The sequence below is a fragment of the Xiphophorus hellerii genome, chromosome 20, assembly GCF_003331165.1.
Source record: "Xiphophorus hellerii strain 12219 chromosome 20, Xiphophorus_hellerii-4.1, whole genome shotgun sequence".
Taxonomy (NCBI): Eukaryota; Metazoa; Chordata; class Actinopteri; order Cyprinodontiformes; family Poeciliidae; genus Xiphophorus; species Xiphophorus hellerii.
In genome coordinates, this window is record NC_045691.1 from 641,845 (window position 1) to 668,201 (window position 26,357).

General features: G+C 38.1%; 3 protein-coding genes and 2 long non-coding RNA genes across 5 annotated transcripts; 3 read left to right on the forward strand and 2 right to left on the reverse strand.

Annotated features, from left to right (window-relative positions):
• The first annotated feature begins 126 nt into the window (after positions 1-126).
• Positions 127-2,391, forward strand: LOC116710837 (E3 ubiquitin-protein ligase TRIM39-like). The gene has a single exon (XM_032550094.1). The coding sequence runs from the start codon at positions 359-361 to the stop codon at positions 1,946-1,948; it is 1,590 nt and encodes a 529-aa protein (XP_032405985.1). The 5' UTR covers positions 127-358; the 3' UTR covers positions 1,949-2,391.
• An 807-nt stretch (positions 2,392-3,198) lies between these two features.
• On the forward strand, positions 3,199-5,336 carry LOC116710839 (uncharacterized). The gene is made up of 2 exons (XR_004337134.1): positions 3,199-3,325; positions 5,219-5,336. It is a non-coding gene; the product is annotated as an uncharacterized LOC116710839 (long non-coding RNA).
• Positions 5,337-5,455: 119 nt separating this feature from the next.
• On the reverse strand, positions 5,456-16,637 carry gmppb (GDP-mannose pyrophosphorylase B). Its single transcript, XM_032550095.1, has 10 exons — positions 16,511-16,637; positions 14,092-14,281; positions 13,919-13,999; positions 13,104-13,152; positions 12,576-12,718; positions 10,427-10,585; positions 9,856-9,934; positions 7,342-7,469; positions 7,081-7,263; positions 5,456-6,255 (listed from the first exon to the last, which is right to left on the reverse strand). The coding sequence occupies exons 2-10, from the start codon at positions 14,218-14,220 to the stop codon at positions 6,124-6,126; spliced, it is 1,083 nt and encodes a 360-aa protein (XP_032405986.1). The 5' UTR covers positions 14,221-14,281; positions 16,511-16,637; the 3' UTR covers positions 5,456-6,123.
• Positions 16,638-17,089: 452 nt separating this feature from the next.
• Positions 17,090-17,899, forward strand: LOC116710819 (uncharacterized). Its single transcript, XR_004337131.1, has 2 exons — positions 17,090-17,461; positions 17,668-17,899. It is a non-coding gene; the product is annotated as an uncharacterized LOC116710819 (long non-coding RNA).
• Positions 17,723-25,596, reverse strand: pde12 (phosphodiesterase 12). Its single transcript, XM_032550063.1, has 8 exons — positions 24,793-25,596; positions 23,285-23,703; positions 22,698-22,803; positions 21,378-21,522; positions 20,166-20,244; positions 19,435-19,557; positions 19,142-19,347; positions 17,723-19,061 (listed from the first exon to the last, which is right to left on the reverse strand). The coding sequence occupies exons 1-8, from the start codon at positions 25,359-25,361 to the stop codon at positions 18,945-18,947; spliced, it is 1,764 nt and encodes a 587-aa protein (XP_032405954.1). The 5' UTR covers positions 25,362-25,596; the 3' UTR covers positions 17,723-18,944.
• Between the last annotated feature and the right edge of the window lie 761 nt (positions 25,597-26,357).

Below are 26,357 nucleotides of genomic sequence, written 5' to 3' on the forward strand. Positions count from 1 at the left end.
AATTTTTTGACTGGTCTTAAGATTTTGATCAGGAGTGTATTTGATGTGTATTTGCTTGACGATTTTGATGACAAAATGTAATATTTATTACTTGTTTATAATTGGTTACTGTTTTTATGGTGTAAAGCACTTTGAACTGTCTTGTTTCTGAAATCTGCTATAGAAATAAACTTGATTGATTGATTGATTGGTTTTGGTCCAGGTTCTGTGATCATCATTAAACCCGTTTTAATCTCAGCAACCAGACGAGGAGTTTATGGGACTTAAAGGGAGATCAAATATTTCAAATGCCTAATTCCAGATATTTCTTACAGGAGGTGTTTACCAGTAAAAGCCACTTCAACTCGTTTCCCTGTTGATGTTTGTGTTCATTGAACAGAGCTTCCCTGTGAACTGGGAAGTTTTTCTGTCGGAATCTCTGCATTTCCTCTCAACTAAAATCCTGCGATATTTCATGTTTCCACTTCCCTCTCGGCTTCGATGTTCCTCATTTATGCTCAAACAGGAACAACCGGAGCTGCGCCATGACAGTGTTTCAGATTTAAAGAAGAGCTGGAGGACAGATACGATGTCCTGTCCGTCAGAGAAAGACCTCTCCTGTCCAATCTGCTTCGACATCTTCAGCGACCCCGTCGTGCTGTCCTGCAGCCACAGCTTCTGCAGAGCCTGTCTGCAGAGATGGTGGTCCGAGAGGCGGAGAGACTCCTGCCCGCTCTGTAAGGAGATCTCCTCGTTCCGCTCTCCGCCCTGCAACCTGGCCTTAAAGAACCTGTGCGAAACCTTCACCCTGGAACGGAAGAAGAACCCTCCAAAAGAGCCGGAGGATCTCTGCAGTCTTCATGCAGAGATGCTGAAGCTTTTCTGCCTGGACCATCAGCGGCCGGTTTGTCTCATCTGCAGGGACGCGAAAGATCACAGCGACCACAGATTTAGACCCATCGGCGAGGCGGCGCAGGACCGCCGGGACGACCTCGCCAGGATCCTGAAACCTCTGAAGAAGAAGCTGGCGCTCCTGAAGCAAGCCAAGGAAAGCTGTGGTGGAACAGCAGAGCACATTAAGACCCAGTCCAAACACACGGAGAGGCTCATCAGGAATCAGTTCAACTGGCTTCACCAGCTGCTGGAGGAGGAAGAGGAGGCCAGGGTCGCCGCGCTGCGCGACGAAGAGAAACGGAAATGTAAAGACATGACGGATCGGATTGAGGTTCTGAACAGAGCGATACGAGTTCTGTCAGACACAATCAGAACCGCAGAGGAGGAGCTGAGGGCTGCAGACCTGAGATTCCTGCAGAATTACAAGGCCGCAGCAGCCAGGGTTAAACACTGCCCCCTGCTGGACGACCCGCAGACTCCCCGCGGAGCGCTGATAGACGAGACCAAACACCTGGGCAACCTGGCCTACAACATCTGGACCCAGCTGAAGAAGACGGCCTCCTTCGCACCCGTCCTCTTGGACCCGAACACGGCTCACCCAGAGCTGGTTCTGTCCGCGGATCTGACCAGCGTCACGTTCGGGCCGAGGCAGAAGCTCCCCGAGAACCCGGAGAGGTTCGACCAGCACCACTGCGTCCTGGGCGCCGAGGGGTTCGCCTCCGGGACTCACGGCTGGGCCGTGGAGGTCCGGCGGGACCAGAACTGGGGCGTGGGCGTGGTCAGCGAGTCGGTCCGGAGGAAGGGCCAAATCCGAGATGGATTCTGGGGGATTTGTCTGTTCAACGGAAACGTGACGGCCGTTTCCCATCCGGTACCGAGCAAACATCTCCCGGTGAAGAAGCTGCAGAGAGTCAGAGTTCAGCTGGACTGGGACGGAGGGACCCTGTCCTTCTTTGATTTAGACTCAGACAGACACATCCACACCTTCATCCACAGGTTCACCGAGAAAATGTTTCCTTTCATTGGGACCAACAACAAATTACCTGTGAGGATTTTACCTGTAATCAACTGGTAACGGACTACTGGAAACCATTAAGGCCTGGGCCGTATGGGTTAAAGAGGGGTGTCCAAACTGTTTGTCACGGGGACCAAAAAAAAAAAAGAAATATTTGCTTCTTCTGCCCCAATACATGTGAAACTTATTTATTTCTACTCATGTTGCTTCATCTTGAAACAAAACCTGCTCTGGAAATAACAGAAGAAACAAACTTAATCCAAATACATTTAGTGGATTTATTTTCTTTCTTTAGAAAAACACCTTGATGACAAGAAAAAAACTTTTTTTTTCACCAACACTTTTTACACATTTATTCACCAGAATACTGCCTGACTTTAAATCAGTAACTGCTTACCGTAGCTGTCTCCCTGTTTAGCATTGAAACAAGTGACAGCTGTCTGACAGGCGACACATAAACAATTAATAAAGATCGACTTAGTGATGAAATATCTGCAGCCGGAACATCAGAAAATGCTTCAACTTGATCAGAAGTTGAAGTTTTCTTAATATTTTAGAGTTTAAACCTCAATCCATTTCAGGATTTCTCACAATGAGTGCAAACAGAAAGCCTTTCAGACGCCCTGGTACCGATAATTAACCAGTTTCTACAGGAAGTCCTAAATGGACTGAAAGAGTTGAGAGGAGTGAACTAAGTTCTGCTTCCATATTTCTGTTGAGCTTTCAGCCAAACAAACAAAAAAAAAAAAAACTGGAGGTAAAATCACCAGGAAAGGACAAGATCATGGTGACGAGTCCAAAAGTTCATCTTACGTTGAATATTTCATGGTTTTGTTCGTTTTTATTTTGTCGCTTAGAAAAAATCCAACTGACAGGAAATGTTCCAATATTGCTACCAAAAAGGCATTTTTCACATCAAGCCAAGAGATTTTCTGTGTGTTTAAAATCAACAACTTAGAAATGTTACATGAGGTTTCTAAGACGCGTTTAACCAAAGTACGTCCCGTCAGTTTGGCATATTTCATGTATTTAATTGTTAAAAATCAGATATAGATTCAAAAATTGATTTTTATGCCTAATAAAACTCGTTCTGTTGGAGAGAAAAATGTTTTAAATTTTAATTGAAAAAAAAATAATGCATTAGATTAACAGAATAATAAAGGGAGACGCAAAAAAGAAAATCAAGATAATGGAAGTGACAGGAAGTTTCAAAGTAAATTAATTTCTTTTTTAAAATAAATGACGGGTGAAAAATCAAACTTTCAGTGATTTTTCTACACTTTAAATTAAATCAAATTGAATCTGTTGGAATATTTGTAAATAAATTCATTTTAAAAATATATCTCTTGAACTAAAAAAAGTTTTAAAAATAAATATTTTTTTCAAAGTTTGATAGGACTCTTTTTTTCCCAAACAGACCTGCCATCTGTAGTCCAGGTAAATCCACATTAATACGTCACGTTTTGGAGCTATAATTTACAAAATATCTGGGTTCAACATTTTCAGATCAGCGCTCAAGATAAAGATAGAAGCTTTGTTCTTCTATCTTTATTTGTTTTTATTTAACTAAACTGAACCTAAATGGGTTTTTTTTTCTTTTTGGGGTAAAAATGCACACTAAGGTGCTAATCTAGTCAGAAGAGTAAAGTAAAAATATCTAAATAGAATTTTTTTTCTCTAAAATCTGTTTTCAATTTAGTTCTTGGTCAGTTATGCAGCATAATTGAACACTGTAAGCCTTTCTTACGGTGGGCACCATATTTTCTGCTTTAATATAAGGTTATGTGAGGTTTTTCCATGAATGTTAGTATCTTTTTGTGAAATATCTGAAGTTTTATATCTTTCTTTAGGATAGAAAGGCGCCACAAACCTACGATATAAACAGAAACCTTCCGTAAGTAGGAAAGAAATAAAAATACATCCTAATTTGGACTATTTCTGAGTTATTATCGCGGGTAATAAATCATCTGACAGTTTTGATTGTGTCTCTGTTGTTCTAGTCTGAATGGTTTAAAGAGCTGCTTTCAGTTCCATCTTAGCCTTAACAGACATAAACATGCAGGAAAAAATAAATCGATTTTCAATCTGTGTTTTGCACCAAACAGTTAATAATAATAAACAAGTTTTCACTGAGGCTCTGTAAGAGCCATATGAATGAAATAAGTAATTATTGATATGACAGGAGCAGCGGCTTTGACACTTAGGTGTGTCGACGTGGGAGTGACGTCACCAGGTATGAATGGGAAGGATACTGACCTGCTGGCTTTGTGTGTATGAGGAAGCGGTGAGCGGGGCGGTCAGTCCTTGCAAAGTTTGGAGCCTGATCATCAAAATGGAATAAATCGATAATTGTGACAGAACAAAGAAAAGGTTTGGAGTTGATTGATACACGGACAGATGAGATTCCCCGAGTTAACCCAGTGCGGCCCTTTACCATCATTAGTTTGTCATGTTTTTAATAATAAAAACTTGTTAATAGTAAAAACTGTTTGGTGCAAAACACAGATTGAAAATCGATTTATTTTTTCCTGCATGTTTATGTCTGTTAAGGCTGAGATGGAACTGAAAGCAGCTCTTTAAACCATTCAGACTAAAACACAACAGAGACACAATCAAAACTGTCAGATGATTTATTACCCGCGATAATAACTCAGAAATAGTCCAAATTATAATGTATTTTTATTTCTTTCCTACTTACGGAAAGTTTCTGTTTATATCGTAGGTTTGTGGTGCCTTTCTAAGAAAGATATAAAACTTCAAATATTTCACAAAAAGATAGGCTACTAACATTTATGGAAAAACCTCACATAACCTTATATTAAAGCATAAAGTACGGCGCCCACCGTAAGAAAGGCTTACAGTGTTCAATGATGCTGCATAACTGACCAGTACAGTATTGCGAGGGAACGCAAAAGAAAAAAAATTCCCCATGTCCCCTAGGGGGCGCCGTAGGGTAACAATACTACAGTTAACCTGCAATATTTATAAAATAGATTTACTTTATAAGTAAAATGTGTTTATTTATAAATACTAAAGTAAATAAATGCTTCAGTATTTTTCCTCTAAAATCTGCTTTAAATTGAAATGAGTGACAGGAAGTTTCAAAGTAAATTAATTTCTTTTTTAAAATAAATGACGGGTGAAAAATCAAACTTTCAGTGATTTTTCTACACTTTAAATTAAATCAAATTGAATCTGTTGGAATATTTGTAAATAAATTCATTTTAAAAATATATCTCTTGAACTAAAAAAAGTTTTAAAAATAAATATTTTTTTCAAAGTTTGATAGGACTCTTTTTTTCCCAAACAGACCTGCCATCTGTAGTCCAGGTAAATCCACATTAATACGTCACGTTTTGGAGCTATAATTTACAAAATATCACATTTTGAATTTTCCTTTTTAAAAAGCCAAATGAATATCAGATGTTGACCGTTTTCTTTTAAATGGACACAAACTAACTGCATTTAGCAGGCGCTGCTGAAAAGCAATGATTTGACCTAATTAAGGAACTACTGAATATTCATTTAACGTTTTACACAGAGTGAAGGTTTTTTTCCTCTCCTCTGCCTGTTTTCTTGAAATAAATCAGATTTTTCTGCCTGAAACGTTAACATGAGAGTTTTCAGGACGTCCAGACGCCACAAACCGACTGTTGCTGAAAATCTGCTCCATCCTGTTAGTAACCGCTTCATTTCTGAAGCAAAAGAGAGAAAATCTGTTGAGTAACAATAAGTTTTAATCTAAATGAAGGATCATGATGTTGATTCCAGAGTTCTGATGTGAGATATTCTGTTTCTTTACCTTCATCCGGCTGACAGAAAAATAACAAATATTCACATTTTGACGAGTTTTTAAACTTTCCCACCGTTAACAGTCATGATTTCAGGACAAAGCTGCTGTTTGATCCTTCAGAGGCCGAACAGAGTATGAACGCATAAAGTCTAAGAAGCAATGCTCACCCATAAACCCATCATCATCTCTACCCTCCTACCAAGTGCACCAACCCCAAATCGGTTTTCCTGCAACCCGGATGCAGACGTCCGTCCCGTTAAAGTCGAACGTCCTGCCGTCTGGAGGAAGCTGCAGCCATGCAGGGCTAAAACGAGTACAAATTAAATGTAAAAAATAAACTTGGTTGTTCATCTTCCACTTGTCGGTTTGTCCGAGGCAACGTGGGCGTTCAGTTAGTAGAGAGTTAGCCGAGGTGTTATCCTGCCACCTCCCTCCGGTGGCGCTACATGATGATCCGCGGCTCTGGGACCGACTCGTTGATGGATTTATGAGGCAGGACGTTGGCGCCGTTCAGGTAGAGCTCGTCGTTTACGATCACGTCCTCCCCCAACACCGTCACGTTCTCCATACGGACCTGACGGCGAGGAAAACCCCAGAAACAGGAAAAAATCAGCGCCTGACTCTGAGTTACGACGGCGTATCAGGGACCTTATAGATCGAAAAAAAACATTTCCACCAAAAAACTCAGAAAGTTTGAGATTAACCTCAGAAATGTCAGAAAAAAACAACTTTCATATTTCAGAGTTTCAAAAGTCGAATATTTGCTAGAAAAAAAATAAAAGTTACATTTTCTTTTAAACAACCTTTGGAAATTTTTGAGTTTGAAAAGTCAACATTTTGAGATTATTCTAAAAAAATTTCAAGAAAAAAACATGGAAATTTCTGAGTTTCAGAAGATGAAAATTTTATTTTTTGGGAAATTTCCAAGGTTTTACTAGGAAATTTTTTGACATTGCAAACTGTCAATGTTTGATTTCAATGTTTGTTTCTCAAAAATGTTGTAATTGGGGGTGCTGTGGTGGCGCAGGGGCAAAGCATGACCCACGTTGAGGCCTTGGTCCTTGTATCGGTGGTCGTGGGTTCGATTCCCGGCCTGGCGACATTTGCCGCATGTCTTCCCCCTCTCTGATTACCCTGTTTCCTGTCAAACTACTTTCAGATGAGGGCCACTAGAGCCAACAAAACCTTAAAAGAAACAACAACAAAAAATGTTGTAATTGATCTCAAATTTTCTGACTTATCAAAGGCAGAAATTTCCTGTTTTCTTTTTTTATTTCTTAGCTTTTTCAAGCAAATTTTCACTTCTCCTTTTCAGTCTAAGCCCTAATGCGCCATCTTGGATTTCACGTTCCACCGTTAGTAAGGATCATATTTATTATGTTTATTGGGCGGGACTCACCCACTGGCCGACGGAGGAGCTCCACCCGACGATGCAGCTCTCCAGCCATGAGTGCGATCGGACTCTGGACCCTTTCAGCACCGTGCATCGCTTTATCCTGACGCCGTCCTCGACCACAACGCCGGCGCCGATGGTGACGTTCGGCCCGATGGTGCAGTTCTCCCCGATCTGCGCCGTCGGGTCCTGCAGACGAACGTAATCCTCTTAGCCGTCACGTCTGTGGTCGTTTTATTATTCATACCGTGGATGAGCCGCACTCACCACCAGGACGTTGCCAAGGAAACCGGGTCCTGTGCGCAGCCTCTCTGGAGTGTGTTGTCGCAGAGAGTGAAGGTACATGCACATTCCTGTGAGGAAGTCCTTTGGCTGACCGATGTCCATCCAGAACCCTGCAGGCGCCAAACCCAACGGGTCAGTAATGAGAGAAACGATCTGCTCTGCATGGAGGCTCTTAGGGCCGGGCAAGAGGGCGGCCATCTTGTTTTACAGCTACTGTTTATTTACGCTTTGAATTCAGATCAACTCTACGACAGGCTGAGATTTTAAATTATGAGAATAAAGTCATAATATTACAAGAAAACAGCCGTACAACTATAGAGTTCAAATAAAGTTGGAACATTAGCAAAATAAGGAAGTAATTTTAGGAGAAAAAGAAAAAAAAAGAAAGAAATGTTGAGCATCTTGTGAAGATGTACTGTGGTACAAGTTTTGCAGATAATAATTTATATAAATACTTAATCTTTTAACACACTGGCATCAAATTAATATCAGTAGCTGGACTTTGAAACAATTGAGAAAACCAAAGATCACGACATTCAAGCTTTTCCCCCCACAAAAAAACAACTTAAGATGTTTTTTCTGGTAAAATTGCATCATTACTCTGCTAAAATTATGACTTTATTCTTGTAACTAAACAAAAATGATCAAAATCTGGCTCTAATGTTGCCTAACAGGCAGGATTGAAATAAGAGCCAATTTTTGAAAATATTTTCTCCCATTTGTAATTTCAGCTTTTGGCCAAAAAAGTGAAGAAAAAAAAAAACCTAAACTAAAATTGGAAATCAAATCTGATATGAAAACAATCTGATTATATATTTAAAGCCGTGTCGCCCGGCGCTAGAGGACCATCAACACTCCAAAAACGCAAAATCTTACCAAGTATTGATGTGCAAACATCTTAGTTTGCAAGTAACTTTTCAGCAAGATATAAAGGCTTTTTTATGTCAATATTTCCCCAATATTCATCAAAAAGTGCTACTTCCGGAGCGTGCCGTGGTGGCGTAGCGGTTAGCGCGACCCATATTTGGAGGCCTTGAGTCCTCGGCGCGGCCGTCGCGGGTTCGACTCCCGGACCCAACGATATTTGCCGCATGTCTTCCCGCCTCTCCTTCCCCGTTTCCTGTCAGCCTGCTGTCATATAAGGGACTCTAGAGCCCACAAAAAGACCCCTGGAGGGGTAAAAAAAAAAAAAAGTGCTACTTCCACTGGCAGATTATTTCATGAAAAAAAAAAATCTTTTTATACGTTAAATAATCTGCCAGTAAATCCAGCAAATTTCATCAATATTAAAGAATTATTTACTTAAAGCAAACTTTCATGTCTTGCTTAAGAGTTACTTATAAACTACTTTTCTCTTATTTCGAGTGTATTTGTATGGGACCAAAATTAGACCAAAATGCTTGGTAAAATTTGGAATTTATCCCAAATAATGAAAGCAGCAAATGAGGTAACATCACTACGGATTGGTAACTTCAGGTGAAAACTGTGATTACAGCAAGAGAAACTGGAAGCACTGGTCCGTCTACTGGGAGGGAGGAGTGTCTGTCCTTCTAGTTCATCCGCTGTTAGAGGGAGGAGGACGAGGATGAAGAAACGCTCCAGCATCAGAGCAGCTGATCTGGTTTCTGAGTTTCAAGTCAAAAATTTACTAGAAAACTTCAGAAATTTTCTTTAAAAAAGAAAAGAACAACAACTTTGGAAATCTCTGAGTTTGTAAAGTCTAAAAGTTAATTTTGGACTTTTCAAACTTGGAAATTTCACATTTTTTTCAAAAACAATTCTGAGATTAAGCAAATTAGATTTTTTTTTTCAAGCAAATTTTCAAACTCAGACATTCAAGAAAATGTAAATTTTTTTCTTGCACATTTTTGACTTTTCTAACTCAAATATTCCAATCAGTCATTTCCTCTCCAGATCTACACAAGTTTGGACGAGAGACTAGATCCAAACACTTACGTCTGGTGGAGCTGTGAGCTGCAAAAATCAGAGCGAGTCATTTTTCCAGAAACATTTCCTCTTATTCTGACGCTACAGCAGCATGAAAGGAGGTTTACTGAATAAATAGTTTCAATTTTCCTCCTTAATGAGCAACAAACTAAACCACAGCTTTCATATTCTGTTCAGTTTCTCCTCAAGAAGGAAGAAAATATTTTCAGGCAACTTTGCATTAAAAGTTCATTAAAAGTTGACATTTTCCATTATTCTGTACATAATGACACTTTTAATTGACTTTTAATGCAATTTTGTATTAGAAATATCATTATTTACCAAATGAAACTTCATAACATTCATAAAGACTCCAAACAGTAACATGTTTAATGCACCTCCCTTTATATAAAGTCTAACTGATTATATTTAATCCTGTTACCTTTTGTAGATGCAGGTCTGAATAATTTTTACTGCCTTTAATTACTTTTAAGCTAAGTTAAGTTATTTTATGTAAAGTGAAGGGAAAAAAGAAAAGAAAACCTGAAATAAAGTGTAAGAAATATTTACCCTGCAGCTCCATGGCGTACAGATGCCCCTCTCTCGCCATGACAGGAAATATTTCCTTCTCAATAGAAGTTGGTCTGAGCTGCACACAAACGCATCACAGCAGTTAAACCAGAAAACATACAAGTTCAATTTTACAAAAAAAACTGAATTAATCTGGTGCTTCCAGATTCCTACTCAACAACCGGCGTCTAACTAACATTGAAAGAAGTACATTTAAAATTATTACTAATAGTCAACAGACAAAGAAAACCACTAATAAATAATTAAAAACACCAATGGAGCTAAAATTACTCTAATCTGCAGTCAAAGCATTAATTAAGGTGTCTAGAACAACTAGAAATATGAAGCCGTTTTTCCTCTGATCCTAAATTAAACATGATAGATGATTAATAAACTTTTGCTCATTTAAAGCAGGAAAACATTTAAAGTTCAGGTTAGAAAATCACTGAAACAAAATTCATCTTTGTGCTAGAAAAGTTAAGAAATCTCTAAGCTCAGCAGGAAGCGGCTTCTTGGGGTTTCAAAGTCTCTGTGAGAATCTATTTTTTTGTTTTATGGTGTAAATACTCGCCTGTATCCTGCTGAGCATGCTGGGATTGAAGATGTACATGCCGGCGTTGATCTTGTTGGAGACGAAGACCTGCGGCTTCTCGACGAAGCGCTGGATTCTGCCGCTGTCCGACTCGTAAACAACGACGCCGTACTTCGACGGTTCCTCCACCCGCGTCACCTTCACACAAACGTTTCCCATTTTCATTCGTCTGGGTTCAACATTTTCAGATCAGCGCTCAAGATAAAGATAGAAGCTTTGTTCTTCTATCTTTATTTGTTTTTATTTAACTAAACTGAACCTAAATGGGTTTTTTTTTCTTTTTGGGGTAAAAATGCACACTAAGGTGCTAATCTAGTCAGAAGAGTAAAGTAAAAATATCTAAATAGAATTTTTTTTCTCTAAAATCTGTTTTCAATTTAGTTCTTGGTCAGTTATGCAGCATAATTGAATACTGTAAGCCTTTCTTACGGTGGGCACCATATTTTCTGCTTTAATATAAGGTTATGTGAGGTTTTTCCATGAATGTTAGTATCTTTTTGTGAAATATCTGAAGTTTTATATCTTTCTTTAGGATAGAAAGGCACCACAAACCTACGATATAAACAGAAACTTTCCGTAAGTAGGAAAGAAATAAAAATACATCCTAATTTGGACTATTTCTGAGTTATTATCGCGGGTAATAAATCATCTGACAGTTTTGATTGTGTCTCTGTTGTGTTCTAGTCTGAATGGTTTAAAGAGCTGCTTTCAGTTCCATCTTAGCCTTAACAGACATAAACATGCAGGAAAAAATAAATCGATTTTCAATCTGTGTTTTGCACCAAACAGTTAATAATAATAAACAAGTTTTCACTGAGGCTCTGTAAGAGCCATATGAATGAAATAAGTAATTATTGATATGACAGGAGCAGCGGCTTTGACACTTAGGTGTGTCGACGTGGGAGTGACGTCACCAGGTATGAATGGGAAGGATACTGACCTGCTGGCTTTGTGTGTATGAGGAAGCGGTGAGCGGGGCGGTCAGTCCTTGCAAAGTTTGGAGCCTGATCATCAAAATGGAATAAATCGATAATTGTGACAGAACAAAGAAAAGGTTTGGAGTTGATTGATACACGGACAGATGAGATTCCCCGAGTTAACCCAGTGCGGCCCTTTACCATCATTAGTTTGTCATGTTTTTAATAATAAAAACTTGTTAATAGTAAAAACTGTTTGGTGCAAAACACAGATTGAAAATCGATTTATTTTTTCCTGCATGTTTATGTCTGTTAAGGCTAAGATGGAACTGAAAGCAGCTCTTTAAACCATTCAGACTAAAACACAACAGAGACACAATCAAAACTGTCAGATGATTTATTACCCGCGATAATAACTCAGAAATAGTCCAAATTATAATGTATTTTTATTTCTTTCCTACTTACGGAAAGTTTCTGTTTATATCGTAGGTTTGTGGTGCCTTTCTAAGAAAGATATAAAACTTCAAATATTTCACAAAAAGATAGGCTACTAACATTTATGGAAAAACCTCACATAACCTTATATTAAAGCATAAAGTACGGCGCCCACCGTTAGAAAGGCTTACAGTGTTCAATGATGCTGCATAACTGACCAGTACAGTATTGCGAGGGAACGCAAAAGGAAAAAAATTCCCCATGTCCCCTAGGGGGCGCCGTAGGGTAACAATACTACAGTTAACCTGCAATATTTATAAAATAGATTTACTTTATAAGTAAAATGTGTTTATTTATAAATACTAAAGTAAATAAATGCTTCAGTATTTTTCCTCTAAAATCTGCTTTAAATTGAAATGAGTTTATAAATTCTGTATTATTAATAAACACATTTTACTTAAAATATTCCTATTTTATAAATAAAATGTAATAATATTATAAATGTGCGTATATTTTTGATTATTAACAGAAACTGACAACATTTAAGTGTAATGCAAACAAACATGGTCGTATAATCTGCAGCACAAAGGAAAGAAATAACATTAAATGTTACAATAAGCCTTAAACTATTACCAGAACTATTAGATTTAAATCCAACAAGCTGTTACAAGCTGAAATATTCTGAACTAATGTCTCTACTGATTCCTGAACGTTTAGTATTTTAGTGAACCTTATCAGGTTTCGGGTCATTGAACCCATTTCTGACAGTTTCTCACCACGATGGTTCCCTCCTGGCCGTGGCTGCGGTGGAACCGCAGCAGATCTTTGAACGGGAAGTCACAGATGACGTCTGAGTTGAGGACGAAGAACGGCTCGTTGTCGACGTTCAGCAGCTGTCCGGCCAGCGCCAGCGGCCCGGCTGCGAACGAGCAGAAACAACGAATTTAGAGACGAGGATGAACTCAGATGGAGCCGTTCAAGGCGAATGTTGATAAAAATGCATCTTTACTGAACTTTTGTTTAATCTAAATCTTTGCTGAATTCCTGCAGACCAGCAGATTCTTCCAGAGTCCAAATATGAAGCATTTTGAGGAACCATAAAGTTTTTAACCTAAAAATGAGTTTAACTGCAGTAACCAATTTCAATTAATCCTACTAAAGTTTTCCCTTATTAAAATATTCGTAGTTGTTAATATTTAACACCTTGAATGGAGCAGTTTGTCAGCAAATAAGCAATTTCCCCTTAAATAAAGTATGTGTTATTCAACTGCAGTCCATTTAAAATGTTTAGACATCGGACTGACCGGTTCCCAGAGGCTCCTTCTCATGAGACAGAGAGATCTGGATCCCGAGCTGAGGAAGGAAACAGACACAATTTTAATCAGGATGCAGCAGACAGAACAACAAAGATTCAAATGTTTATAAAACCGGATTTTGTCATTTTTATGCTTCACGTAAAAACAAAACTGTTCCACACGTCAACAAGTCAGAGCCAATCAACTGGATACTTTAACGGGATTTTCTTTACAGAATTTGAACCAGGTGAAGTTAAAACTGTTCGTTTACAGACAAATTGAAACCAGGTTTTTTCATTTAAAATGGAAAATATTTCTACTTGTGTACAGTTTGGACTTAATTACCACTCTGTATGTCTGTCGCAAAAAGCAATAAGTCGCACGATAAACTAAAACAAACTCAATAATTTCCATTTGCATGGTTTAAAGTTTTTCTCTTTTCTCTCTTTCAACCAAAAACTGGATGATAACGGTTTTCAGTCGGGTGTTTTGGTCTTAACTAGTCCTAATTTTGAAGGAAGATTTGTTAACAAAGATTCATTTTATTTGCTCTTTCTGTTGTTTTGGATATTTAAACGGTGTTCCAGTGTTAAATGTTCCTTAGAATTTAAGGTTTATTAATCTTTGAGAATGAGTTCTTGCGTTATTATGTAATTACTGTTATAGTAATAGAAAATGATCTCAAAACAATAATATTATTGTTTATCGCGATAAGTTAATGATTCATTTATTGCTCAATTATTATTTTAATAATGAATGGATCATGATTAATCATTCCAGCCCAGTTTTGGCTGCAGTCTCTGAATGTTGGGTAATGTTCTCACTCTCTGCTCCTGGACTCTCATCTCCCTCTCCAGCAGCTCCGACATGTAGCTGACAGCCAGAACCACGTGGTTGACCCCGGCCTGCAAACACGCACAGCGACGCAGGAACACGGCGACCGATCAATAAAGATCATCACGAACCCGTCAGCAGACTCAGTGCAGCTCCTCCTCACCTTGACCAGCGCCTCCACCTGGTGCAGCAGGATGGGCTTGTTGCAGAACTCCACCAGCGGTTTGGGGACGCTCAGGGTGAGCGGCCGCAGCCGGGTCCCATAACCCCCAACTAGAATCAAAGCCTTCATCCTTCAGCCGTCAGCAGCAGGAAGTGGAGGAGGAAAGAGTTCATCAACAGCGCGGCACAACCTGAGGAGGAGAGGAACATAAAAAATAGGATTTTAAAATCTTCACAAGCTCATATGACAGGATCAGGGCTGGGTACTAAATAGTTACATTTACTCAAATACATCAACTGTTTTGAAAAACAAAATGTGTTTATGTGTATTTTTACTACGCTGAACTTTTGACTTTTACTTGCATAATTTTATTATGAAATATTTCTACTTTTGAGTAAATTTTCTGGATTTTCAACCCACTGAATAAAAAACAAACATGTTTTAACCAGAAATCCACCAGACTCAGACACAGACACACAGCTGCATATCTTGTTAAAGTTTCCTAAGTTTTATATTGAAAGAAACTGACTTGGAAAAACTCTTTTTTTACTTACATGAATTACTGTCATTTTGGTCCTTAAAATACCAACATTTCCAAGTAACTTTATACTTTGGTAAGTCTAAATATGTAATTTTTAAATATTAAATGATTGTTTTGATCAGATATTCAGTACTATTTACCAAATACTTTTTACTGTTACTTGAGTAAAGATAAGTTGAAGTAGTGCTACTCTTACTTGAATACAACTTTTGGCTAATCTCCTCACCTCTGGATACGACTGATTATTTTCAAATTGCTTCTTATAATTATGATGCATTTCTCCAACTAATTAATAAATAAAAAAGTGCAAGCATAATACAAATAAAGTGAGCAACATTTGCAGAATAACTGCTGCAGGTGGGATGCAGAAACTGGACTGAACTTTGCTGAAACAGATAGATTCATAACAGCTAAAATTATAGTATATGTATTTTAATCATGTCACTTGATGACTTCTAATATAAATAACTGATTTTAACAACTGGTGATCTTTATTTACACAAAAACCTAAAAGACAAACATTTTGTTGCTTTTCCTTTTAAAAAGAATAAGGAAATATTTGCCTGAAATGGTAAATTTTATAATTAAAACTCTTCACATATGTTTGTATCATTGCTCTGATCTCTAAACATGTGATCTGTAGAAGCAAGGTACCAGACTAAAAACTAAAAATAAATCCTGGTTGTCCAAAGTAGCAGATTATAGAAATATAAGTTTGAAGCTGGAGACGCTACTAAACTGATCTGAACACCTGAAGTATTTATTTCAGGGTGAGGATGGGTTGGCACAAAAATATGGTTCTCCACAAAAATGTTTTAAAACTTTACTGAACAGCCTTTAAGGTTACTTAAATTAATAGTAAAAACATAACTATCAAACTTATTTGAAGTAGGATGTTGATGAAGACGATCATTGCTAAAGTGGGACCTCGAGTGACATGATTTAATCTATTTATTAGGATCCGTTTTAGTAAATGTTGCTGACTGAAAGCGTGATAGTTTCATCAGATCAGGTCAGAGATCTGACAGTCAAATTCCACTTAAAATAAACTTGTGATGTATAAAAGTGAAACTCCTGGAAAAACATCAGATAGAAAGACATTCCAGTTCAACAAAACAAACCAAAAATGTTTGAAAAAGGGTTTGGGAAAGCAACAGTTTCCTATATTATTGACTTTCAAACATTTTATACTAAGAAAGGAGGATTGATATCATCTCCAGAAATATAAGTCCACATAAGTGACACAAAAGCCCTTTTAACTTAAAAAAAAAGCTCAAATTAATCATGGAAAAGCACTATTTATAATTATTTATAGCATCTTCATTCTTTTTTGCAGTTGTTCTTGATAAATCCTTAATTTACACTTTCATAAAAACAGGCGGATCTTTAATGGTCTTCATGGATTGTTTTCCCCATAAAGTAATCTTATTGTTTAAAACTAATATATTTTAAGACGATATTTGGCTTTAATGATAGATTTTGTTTTACAAAACAGAGCTAATAGATGTGCAACATCTTTTAAATCGTAGATGAACAATATTTAAAGGCTAACAACGACCCAAAACAAACTGGACACTAATTTCTGTACAACACCAGAAACTAATTTAACAGTTTCAGCAAACACAGACAATTAATCATAAACAGCGGAGATTAAACTATGAAACTTTTATGTTTACGTTTTATCCAAGATTAGATTAAATTAAAGAAAAGCTTTTAAGACTGACAAGAACTCTCGTTTTATGGTGTTTGAACTCAGGTTAGCTAGATTAGCTCAATTTATCTACATGAAAAGACCACAAACCGATTCTTAGCCGCCGGTTAATACAGTCTCCTAAGGATCTAACTGTGTGTGAATAAGTTAAGAGGATAAAAACTTACAGGGGTTTAACCACTGAAGCACTTCAGGAGATTTCTGAATGACTGAAACTCTGAAAATGACACGTAACATTCCTCAGACCCGAATTCCTTGTTTGCCTTCCGGTTCAGCAGCGTCGTGTTAAGGCAGTCGGGGGTTACACATTCAGCATCCGGTGAGAACCTTAAAAATAAGGTAAGTTCCGGAAAAATATCCGTTGAAGTCCGCTAAACATTTTTATCAAATATGCAAAGTCGCGATTTGTTGTCAGCATATTTATAACGGATGCTACCCAACCCTGCTTCGTTTTACATTAATCTAAAACTTATTGGAAAAATGTACAAGTCAGATCATATCGTTTCCGGTTCTTATGCGTCATTCTGACTAACTTGGTGGTCATCCTTTACTTCTGTTGCCGAGTCAGGGGTGTTAAACTTAACCAACTGTCCAAAATTAAACCATTATTTAACTCTAGAAATAAATATATTATTTTTTTTAAGTCAAATGAAAAGGAATAGAATTTCATCGTGTCGCAACTATGCAATCATTTTTATTTATACTTTTTTTTTATTCCCCTTTAATGGCAAATCATGGTATGTCCCAAACAACCTAAATTCACCTCTTTCACTCTGACCAATCAGAGGCGAGAAGGGAAAATCAAAGGCAACGTGTAACTTTACTACCCGTGAAACGCCCGAAACGTCGCAATAATCCTGATTGACCTGACTGTTGTATTTTGGATAAAAATCATTTTAGATCAGATGACTGCTGCATGAAATCTTTGCATGGTTGGATGGTTAGAATGCCAGGCAGAGAGACGTTGGAGTAGGAGACAAGATGATGTTTCAACTTTGGTTCCTTTCTACTCGACTGTGATTTGATTTGGGGTCGTAGTTCAGGTATAATTTGAACCTTTGAGATGCTAAACAGCTGTTCCAAGTTGCAAAAATATATTGTCGCCACATTTACGCTTTGTATCTACTCTATTCATTATTATTTATCTGCATTATATTCATATATTTATTATTTGAAAAGTTGTGTTAATAATGTGTACCCAACGTGTCAATAAAGAAATAGACATTCATATTAAGAAGTTAAATGAAATAAAGATATAACCAAACTACCCAAATGATAAAATGTAAGCATGATTCCATCATGGTGTCTTTGTGTTTCCCTGCAGGGAATGAGCAGATTGTGGTCTTTCATTTCGTCCCAATCAACTCGCACAGCAACCAGAGACTTGAGCAGTTTATTCTGAGTTACAATATAAGGACATTAATTCCCATTTACAGTTCATCGTAGAGGTATTTGAAGAAAAACAAGTTTGGTTTTCCTTCCACTGTGCAGTCGTGCAGTTTGTGCTGGTTTATAGCATAAATTCCCAATTACACATTGTTTTTTCATGGTTCCAACATGACAACGTGTAGCTGTTTCTTCTAAAGGAGTTTAGGAAACATCAAAATGAAGATTTAGGAGTTTGAGCTGAATGTGTCAATCTGCACCAGGGCTGGGCAATACGGCTTAAAAATAAAGATCCAGATTCTTTCATACCAGATCTGATTTCTTAATTAATTACACAGGAAAGAAAATATTTCTAAAAAGTGTCTTTTGTTTCAATCATCCCTTCTGTGAGTTGAATGAGGGAGTATTAGGGCCAGGTTAGAGCAACATTAGCAAAATAAAAATGCAATTTTATCAGAAAAACATCTTATAATGAAGAGAAAAAAAAGTTGTTTTAATGAGAAAAAAGCTCAGATAGTTTTCAGAATTGGACATGAGCTGCTCAGATTGTGAAAATAATTTCATGTTAATGTGTTAAAAGATTATTTAACACTATTAATTACTACCTTATTTTTGCATTATTTTGACTATTGTTGTATGACTGCATGTTTGTAAAACTGACTATTTTCCTAATAAAAAAAAAAAATCACAGCCTGACCCTAATATTTTGTAATAGAGCTGTACAACATGCAATATGGCTGCCCTGACATCATGCTGAACTACGGAAACCCAAAGATCGCATTGGTAAGAAAAAAATCCACATTTTCCAAAAATGTAAACTTCAAAATCCGATTAATTGATAACATCGATTTATCGCCCAGCCCTAATCTGAACTTCACAGAGCAACAGCAGTAGGCCTCATTAACAATAATAATAATCTAATGGTAAACAATTAATATCTTAAATCTTTCCCTTTAACTCTGTCCAGAAGTGAAAACAGTAACTCAGTCTGTTGGATACTTGCGAAGTAAAATAATCTTCGTAGTGCTTTTAATTTAAAATGAGCGCTGAATATCAGTGCTGACAATGAAATAACTGTAAAATGAACTGAACCACAACAACTTCATGAGTCTGTAGCGTCCAACAGATCTCTGGGGAAGCAACGTCTCACAAAGGCAACCTCGTGTTCGTCTGCAGGAGGAACTTAAAGCATCTTAATGAAAAGGTCAGAGGTCACTAGTTCCAAAGGAGGTCGCAAACCAGCGCGATGTGGTCGGAGGGGTGAGCCACGCTGGGCAGAGCCTTGTGGGTGGTGACCTCCTGGTGGCTGGGCAGAGGAATCACCTGCTCCACCTGTAGGGGAAAAATAATCGGGTCAGATTCGGGTAATGATAAAAATAATTATCTTGAAACCAGGAAAACCATGAAGGTACCTGCATGCTCTGCGGCTGGATGAAGATGTAGTCCAGGCAGCCGTGAAATCCTCCCACATAGTTGGTGTAGGCCGGCTGCCCGCAGGCGCTCTGCAGCGGCGGGAAGGTGGAGCTCAGCGGCATGCAGCAGGACTCTTCCGGACCCGAGCTGCTCCAGTCCGCGTGCTGCGGAGGAACCGCCGCCTCGCTGAGCAGCTGGACCACACCTGGAGACGCGAGATCAACGACAAACCAGCAGATCAGTTCTGCTTCTGGTGACCAGACATGGAGCGACCTGACCTTTGACCTGTTACCTGAGCCTGGAGAGGAGTTGAGGTCACCACAGAAGACCAGCGGAGCTCCAGGTGCAACGTCAGCGATCACCTGGCTCAGGTGCTGCAGAGCCACGCCCATCTGGACCAGGCGAACATTCCCGCCTTCAGCATGAAATTAGGTTCAGTTTAAAGAGCCGTCGCCACCTCACTGCTTAATTAATTATGTTTTATTGATTACTGAAATAATCGTCAACTAATTTAGCAACTGATTAATTATTAACTGGAGTTTATAGACAAATCTGATGAAAGAACAACGCAGTCATAGTAGAAATTAACCCAAAACTGTACAAAAATAAATAGATTTTGCATTTAAGATGAAAAGAAACAAAATCTGCAAATATATTCTACACAAAATTCCTCTGGTGTCTGTTTTAGCCTAATTTGGTACAAATTCAGTAAAAAAAATCCTATTAAGCCCCTTCTACTACCCAATTATTGCTAAAAATAAACATACAAACCGATCAGCCCCACACTGTGCTGATGTTACATCAATCAGGAAAAGCTGAACGTGTCATATGTTCGTGTCCTTTGCTACAAATGATTCACTAATGTTTATTTTATTATTTATATTTATTTGCATTTTTTAATGTATTTCTAATATTGCATAAAAAGGCTTAAATGTGTAAAATCTGCAGAATGTGCAAATTTTTAATATCCAATTAATCGTCAGAATAATCAATAGTTTAATTGATAACTAAAATACTCATTACCTTTTGGGTGCCAGTACAGGTGAGTGTTGGCCACACACACCTTCCTCTCTGGGTTGCCGAGGTCTTGGAGAACGGAGACCTGCAGAGGAAAAGAACGCTGACTAAAACCGCCCAACAGTCACCGCCATGAACTCACATCCAGTCCCTGCAGGAAGCTGCAATCACAGCTACTGACGGAAATCCACTCATCATTCACAAATGTTGCTTGAACTGCCATTTTCACCGGTCATCAGGCAACGTACAGCGATGTTTAGAGCACAAATTCACTACCACAAAACATTAAAGTACTGCTTAGGCCTGGCGCAATAAATCAATCATTTCCATTTAAGTAATTGATTATTTTTCTCTTCAGTCTTTAGTTGGATGCTTTGAGCTGAACTAATCCTTATTATGAAAGACAATTTTGTTTACAGAAATTTCATATTTTATTTGTTGATTTATTTTGGATTTTTAAAATGTCTTCCAGTATTAAATATTCATCAGAATTTAAAGTTTATTGATCTTTGAGAATGTGTTCTTGCATTATTGTACCATTACCATTATATTAGTTGAAAATGGTCTCAAAACAACAATATTATTGTTTATTGCAATAACCTCTGGGACAATTTATTGTCCAGGAAAATTTGTTACTATGACAGGCCATAAAAAACATTTTTAAATTGTAAGAAAAAGGTTATTTCAATAAGAAAAGTCTTGGAAAATAATTGTTTTCTTATTTTTTGTATTGTAGTTCTTCATTTTCTTCCACTGTATACTTGTAATACGAGTAAAAAAAACCCATCATAACGTGTCCCTTATATTTTGTCAGAGTTAACCTGAATAAGTAGAATCTTGAATGTCAAACAAGATGGCCGCCCTGGGCGCGATGACATCACTCTGAACTTTGAAAACCTAACGAGAGCATTGGTGGAAAAAATCCAGATTTTCCAAAGATTAAATCTTAAAAAACACAAATTTGCTTAAATGTATAAAGTTGATTCATTGACCAGTTCTAGGAGGTGCTTGACACTTTAAATATTAACTTTCTTAAAATCTTTTTTGGGAAGGCTATGACAAAATTCAACTTTTTTTGTAAAACCACATTATGGCAAAAACAAAGCTTGAAAACAATATGCAACTTTTTGAAAAAGGTGCTGCAAAAGCAGTCATTTTATGACGCATCAGTCACAAAAAGACATGCTGACTGCATGAGGAGCCAGTTTCTAGCTGTACCTGCAGTGCTGTGGACCTCTGCAGGATCCTGTCCTTCAGGCGGCTGTTTGCAGAAAGCTTCTCCAGCAGCTCAGAGTGTAAGGGGTCAGAGGTCAGGGCCTCGCTCAGCATGATGTCATGACGGCTGAGCAGACGAAACTTTGACCTAAAACACAGCAGGGTGTAATTAGCATGCAGCTCAGCAGGGGGCAGCAGTGAGACCAACCAGACTGAACACAAACAGGTTCTACTGGCACCATTATCAATAACTTAGTGTTAGAAATCCATTTTATAGATTCATCAAATTTTTGTTTTTGAAGATTTAAATTTCGGAAAATCTGCATTTTTTTTCTACCGATGCACTCCTTGTGCTTCCATAGTTCAGAGTGATGTCATCACTCTTTGGGCGGCCATCTTGTTCAACAATTGTCTTTTACAGCCTCTACTTATTTCAACATTGAATTCAGGTCACCTGTACGACTAAATATAACGACCAGGCTACAATTTCTTTTAGTTTTAATTACGTCATAATAGTCATAATATGGCAAGAATACAGTTGTACAACAATAATGTTGAAAAATGAGAGCATTAGGTGTAATATTATGAAAATAATATTACACCTTATTACACCAGCACAGGTGAGTGTTGGCCACAAAGATTTGTGTGTGTGCGTGTAAGATTTTATAAGATTTTATGAAATTTAAATGAGGAATGTTGAGTGTCTTGTGAAGTTAGACTTTATTATACGTTTTACAGATAATACTTAATGGAAATATTTAATCCTTAAGCATCAAATTATTATCAGTAGCAAGACTTTGAAACAATTTTGTTTATTAAAGAATCTCACAGACTGATCTGCTCACAACAGACCGTGAAGACTCTAAGCTTTTTCCTCATTAAAACTAAATTTTTCTCATAATTTTCAGAAGCTTTTCAGTATTATGACTATATTCTCGTAATAAACAGAAATTCTCATAGCCTGGCCCTAATACTCCATCGCACAAATCACAGAAGAGAGGATTGAAATAAAAAAACACTTTTTGAAAATATTTTCTCTCATTTGCAATTTCTTTTGGGTTTTTTTTATTTTTAGAAAATAAAGCTATAAAAAATATTAAAATCAAATCTGGTCTGAAAATCTCTTATGTTATTTTAAGGCATATCACCCAGCACTATTTCTGGTCCAGTTGGATGTTTAATAAAAATCAAAAGATAAACTGGACTGAGCATTTTTCCACATGAATCCAGAGAGAAGAAATACTGAAACTGGGTTATGAAACTAATCCAAACGCATGAAAAATAACCTTTAATGGGATGAAATTACAGTTTATCTGGACTAACCTGCAGTAGAACGTAGCCAGTCCTTCATGCTGCTTCTCTTTGAGCCTGAAAACGCCGTCCAGACCGAAAGCATCCAGCGCCGGAGTCAGACTGTCCACAAACACGCCTGAGGAGTCCAAAACATTAAGATTTAACATCTAATAAAAACTTTATATTGAAGCTGTTAACATCAAGTTTTTGGTCAACTGTTTGTAACGGCATAGATTATTTTTTACACTCACTAAAGTCAATGCAAAAATATCTAAATTGTGATATTTTTATATCAAAAGCTTCAATCTAGATAAATAAGTTTGCAGGTTTTTCCATGAAACAAAAGAAACAAATTAACAAAGAAAGAATGAAAGAAACAAGAGAAAAAAATGAAACCAACAAAGAAAGAAACAAAGACAGAAGGAAATAAACAAAAGAGAGAAAGAAGGAGTTATGAGCTCAAACTACAACCCTTATAAACAGAAATCTCCAAACCAGCACCGTTCTTGTGTTTAGTAAACTCTCCTATTTTAGTATTTCATTCAAAGTGGACTAAATCCTTGGGGATTTTAATGTTTAATGAACTGGTGAATCTCCAGCTTCTGAGCTGCGGTCACCTTTATCCACTTCCTGCAGGCAGATGATGTCAGCGTTGTAGCCCGCCAGCTCCTTCTTGACCAGGTTCTGCCGGTAGTCCAGCTGCAGGGCGTAGGGGGCGCAGTACGGGTACAGCACCGTCTTGGACAGATCCGTTTGGGCGTAGACGTCGGCCAGGATGTTGTAGGACACCACCCTGAGCGCCGGCCACGCCGCGGCCCTCAGCGTGTACGCGTGGCGGTTGTCGAATGTGCACACGCCCGGTCCCGCCTCCACTGTTGCCACGGAGACCAGTTCTTTGGCCTGGCCGGTGCGGCTGCCATCTTTGGGAGTGCAGCGCAGCTTGAGCCTGCAGCCGATGTCCTGATTGGACGGGACGAGAACTCGCTCGCATCCGACCTGCGTCCATCCGCCTTCCGGAGCCGGAGAATCTTTAGGACTGAAGTTAGAAACAACCAGGAAGGACAGAAGAAGATTCAACAACACAGACGGTCTAGTCAAAGCATCTGCAACCTTTACAATCAACAGAGCCAGCTAAGTAAAACTAGTTTAGAGTCAGAAATGTTACATGATCATTTGAAAAAAAGACTTTTTATTTTTTGATAAATATCTAATATAGAAACTGTGTTCTTGTGATTAAAGAAACAATTTTCTTTCTATTTTTAGGTTTTAAATCTAATAAAGATGCAAATTTTCAGTAATAAAATGTGTGGATTTACTTTTTCTTCTAAGGGATGCACATATCTGCAAGAAATGCTATTAAAAATACTCTAAAGTTGAAGTATTTATTAGGAATGTACAGATACAAAAATGTGTAAATTTATTGATATCCAATATTAATATTGTCAAAAGCAAATATTTACTGATGTTATCTATATTTCACTACCGTTTTGACAGCTTTGGGGGAAAAAACACCAGAAAATGATAAAAATACATTTCAGTTGCTCATATCAGCTCAGTTTTGTTTATTGGACTAATACAGATAAGTTAAAAAATGACTAATATCGGCCGATAGCGATACCGATGCTGAGGTATCATGCAGCCTGGTTAAATGTTCATTATTGATTTTTGAGTTTATTGATCTTTGAAAGCAAAGTTTTCAACATTGCTTGAAAATGATCTGAAATCAACATTAATGTTTATTGCAATAATTTCTGGGACAATTTATTGTCCAACAAAATTTGTTATTGTGACAGGCCTATGGCAATGGTGTCCAAACGTTTCTACCTGCTCAACGATAAACTCAATTTTTATGAAACTTGCATATTGTTAAGCATCCAAAACATAAAAGAGCTTTGGGCTGTTTCTATATTAAAAGAAAATCTGAACTTTATTCTGTTTCATCGGCCAAATAGTTACCATTTTTGACTTGTGGTCTGCAGCCAAACAAAGTCATTTCAAGGGCCAAAAGTGGCCCCCGGGCCACACGTTGGACACCCCTGGCCGCTTTAATGAATAGATGAAAGCGAATGGACACAATCTTTTGAACAATACTGTTGTGAAATAAATAACAACAATCCACAGTTACCTAGTATTAGTTGAGTTTTCTTTGAACCACATATACTCGCAGTCCTGGAGGTTCCCAAACTCCACCTGCAGCTTGGGGCAGACTGGAAACCCTGCCATGAGGGACACTGGGAGCTCAGCTGTGGTGAAAGTGGGAGCGTTCCTCTGAACATTGTATTGAACTTCTCCCACCTGCAGCACCGCTCCGTCCTGCCAAGCCTCGCAGTTTGGCAGCGTGTCGGGAACCTCGTCCCCCTTGAAGAACAGCTTCACCACGGCGGTTTCCGCAGCCTCGCTCGGCTGCTGATCCAGCTTCTTCTTTGACTTTTTCGCCTTTGCCTGGTTCTTGGCGATGGTGTTGGAGATCCGAGTCAGGACCTTCCCCAGCGCCTCGTTCTGGTCCCGCAGCATGTGTTTTTGACTGTCCTCCAGGCAGAAGGAGATGGTGAGCTTCGGCTCCCCGGGAAGGCACCGCACCACGGCCGCCTCCATCCGACCGAGAAGGCGGCTGGATCTGCTAAAGGTACGCGGAGAGGAAGTGAGGAGGCAGCGGGGGAGCAGAGCGCAGGCAGCGGGTAGGTGCTTCAACATGAAGCCCTCGGCGGATGGAGGAGGAAGTAACCCCAAAATATCAGCAGCAGAAGAAGAATTAACCGAAGCAGACAAAGATAAGCAGGTTAGCCCGATGCTAAACACCCAATAAAATGAGCAATTTAAATTAACCTCCACTAAAGTGTTTAAAACACAAACACATAATACGTTGCTAAGGCAAAAATGCGCACATAGAGACAAGCATTAATACTAGCAAAAGACGGCATTTACGTAATGAGCTACTTCTTCTTCTTCTTCTTCTTCTTTAGATTTTAACGGCAGCTTGCATCCATTTACGTTGCACTACTGCCCTCTATTGCCTCCTACCACCTACTCCTCAAATTCTCTTAAAAATCCCAGTGTTTTTTAAAAAACGAAAAATCTTCTTTTTCCCCTCAATACTATTCAGCTGATCGATCACCTTCTCAAATTTCAATTCCCTACTAACACCTAGTTCTGTTTTTAATAATCTTCTTTGACTTGCGTATTTCCTACATTTAATCAAAACATGTTCCACTGTTTCTACTTCATCACACCATCTACATAAACCAGTAAGATGTTTCCCCATCTTAAAAAGAGTTCCGTTTAGGAAACTATGCCCAGTTCTTATTCTATTTATAATTATCTCTTCCCTCCTGTTTAATCCTCTGATCCTTTCTACATCAACTGTATTTTGTATTCTAAATAAATGTCTTCCATTTATTTCATTTACCCACCTAGCTTCCCATATCATCTTGCTTTCTTTCCAAATTATACTTTTGCCTTCAGATTTAGATAACTTTATTTGCATATCAATATCATCTTTTTTAATTGTCTCCTTAGCCAGCCTGTCCGCTCTTTCATTCCCCATAATACCTACATGAGCAGGAGTCCAGAATAATACAACATTTTTATTTTGTTCACATATCCTATGATGAACCGCCATAATCTCATATAAAATATTTTGATGATTTTTTGTACGTCCCTTTCCGATACTCGTCAACGCGAGCTACTTCT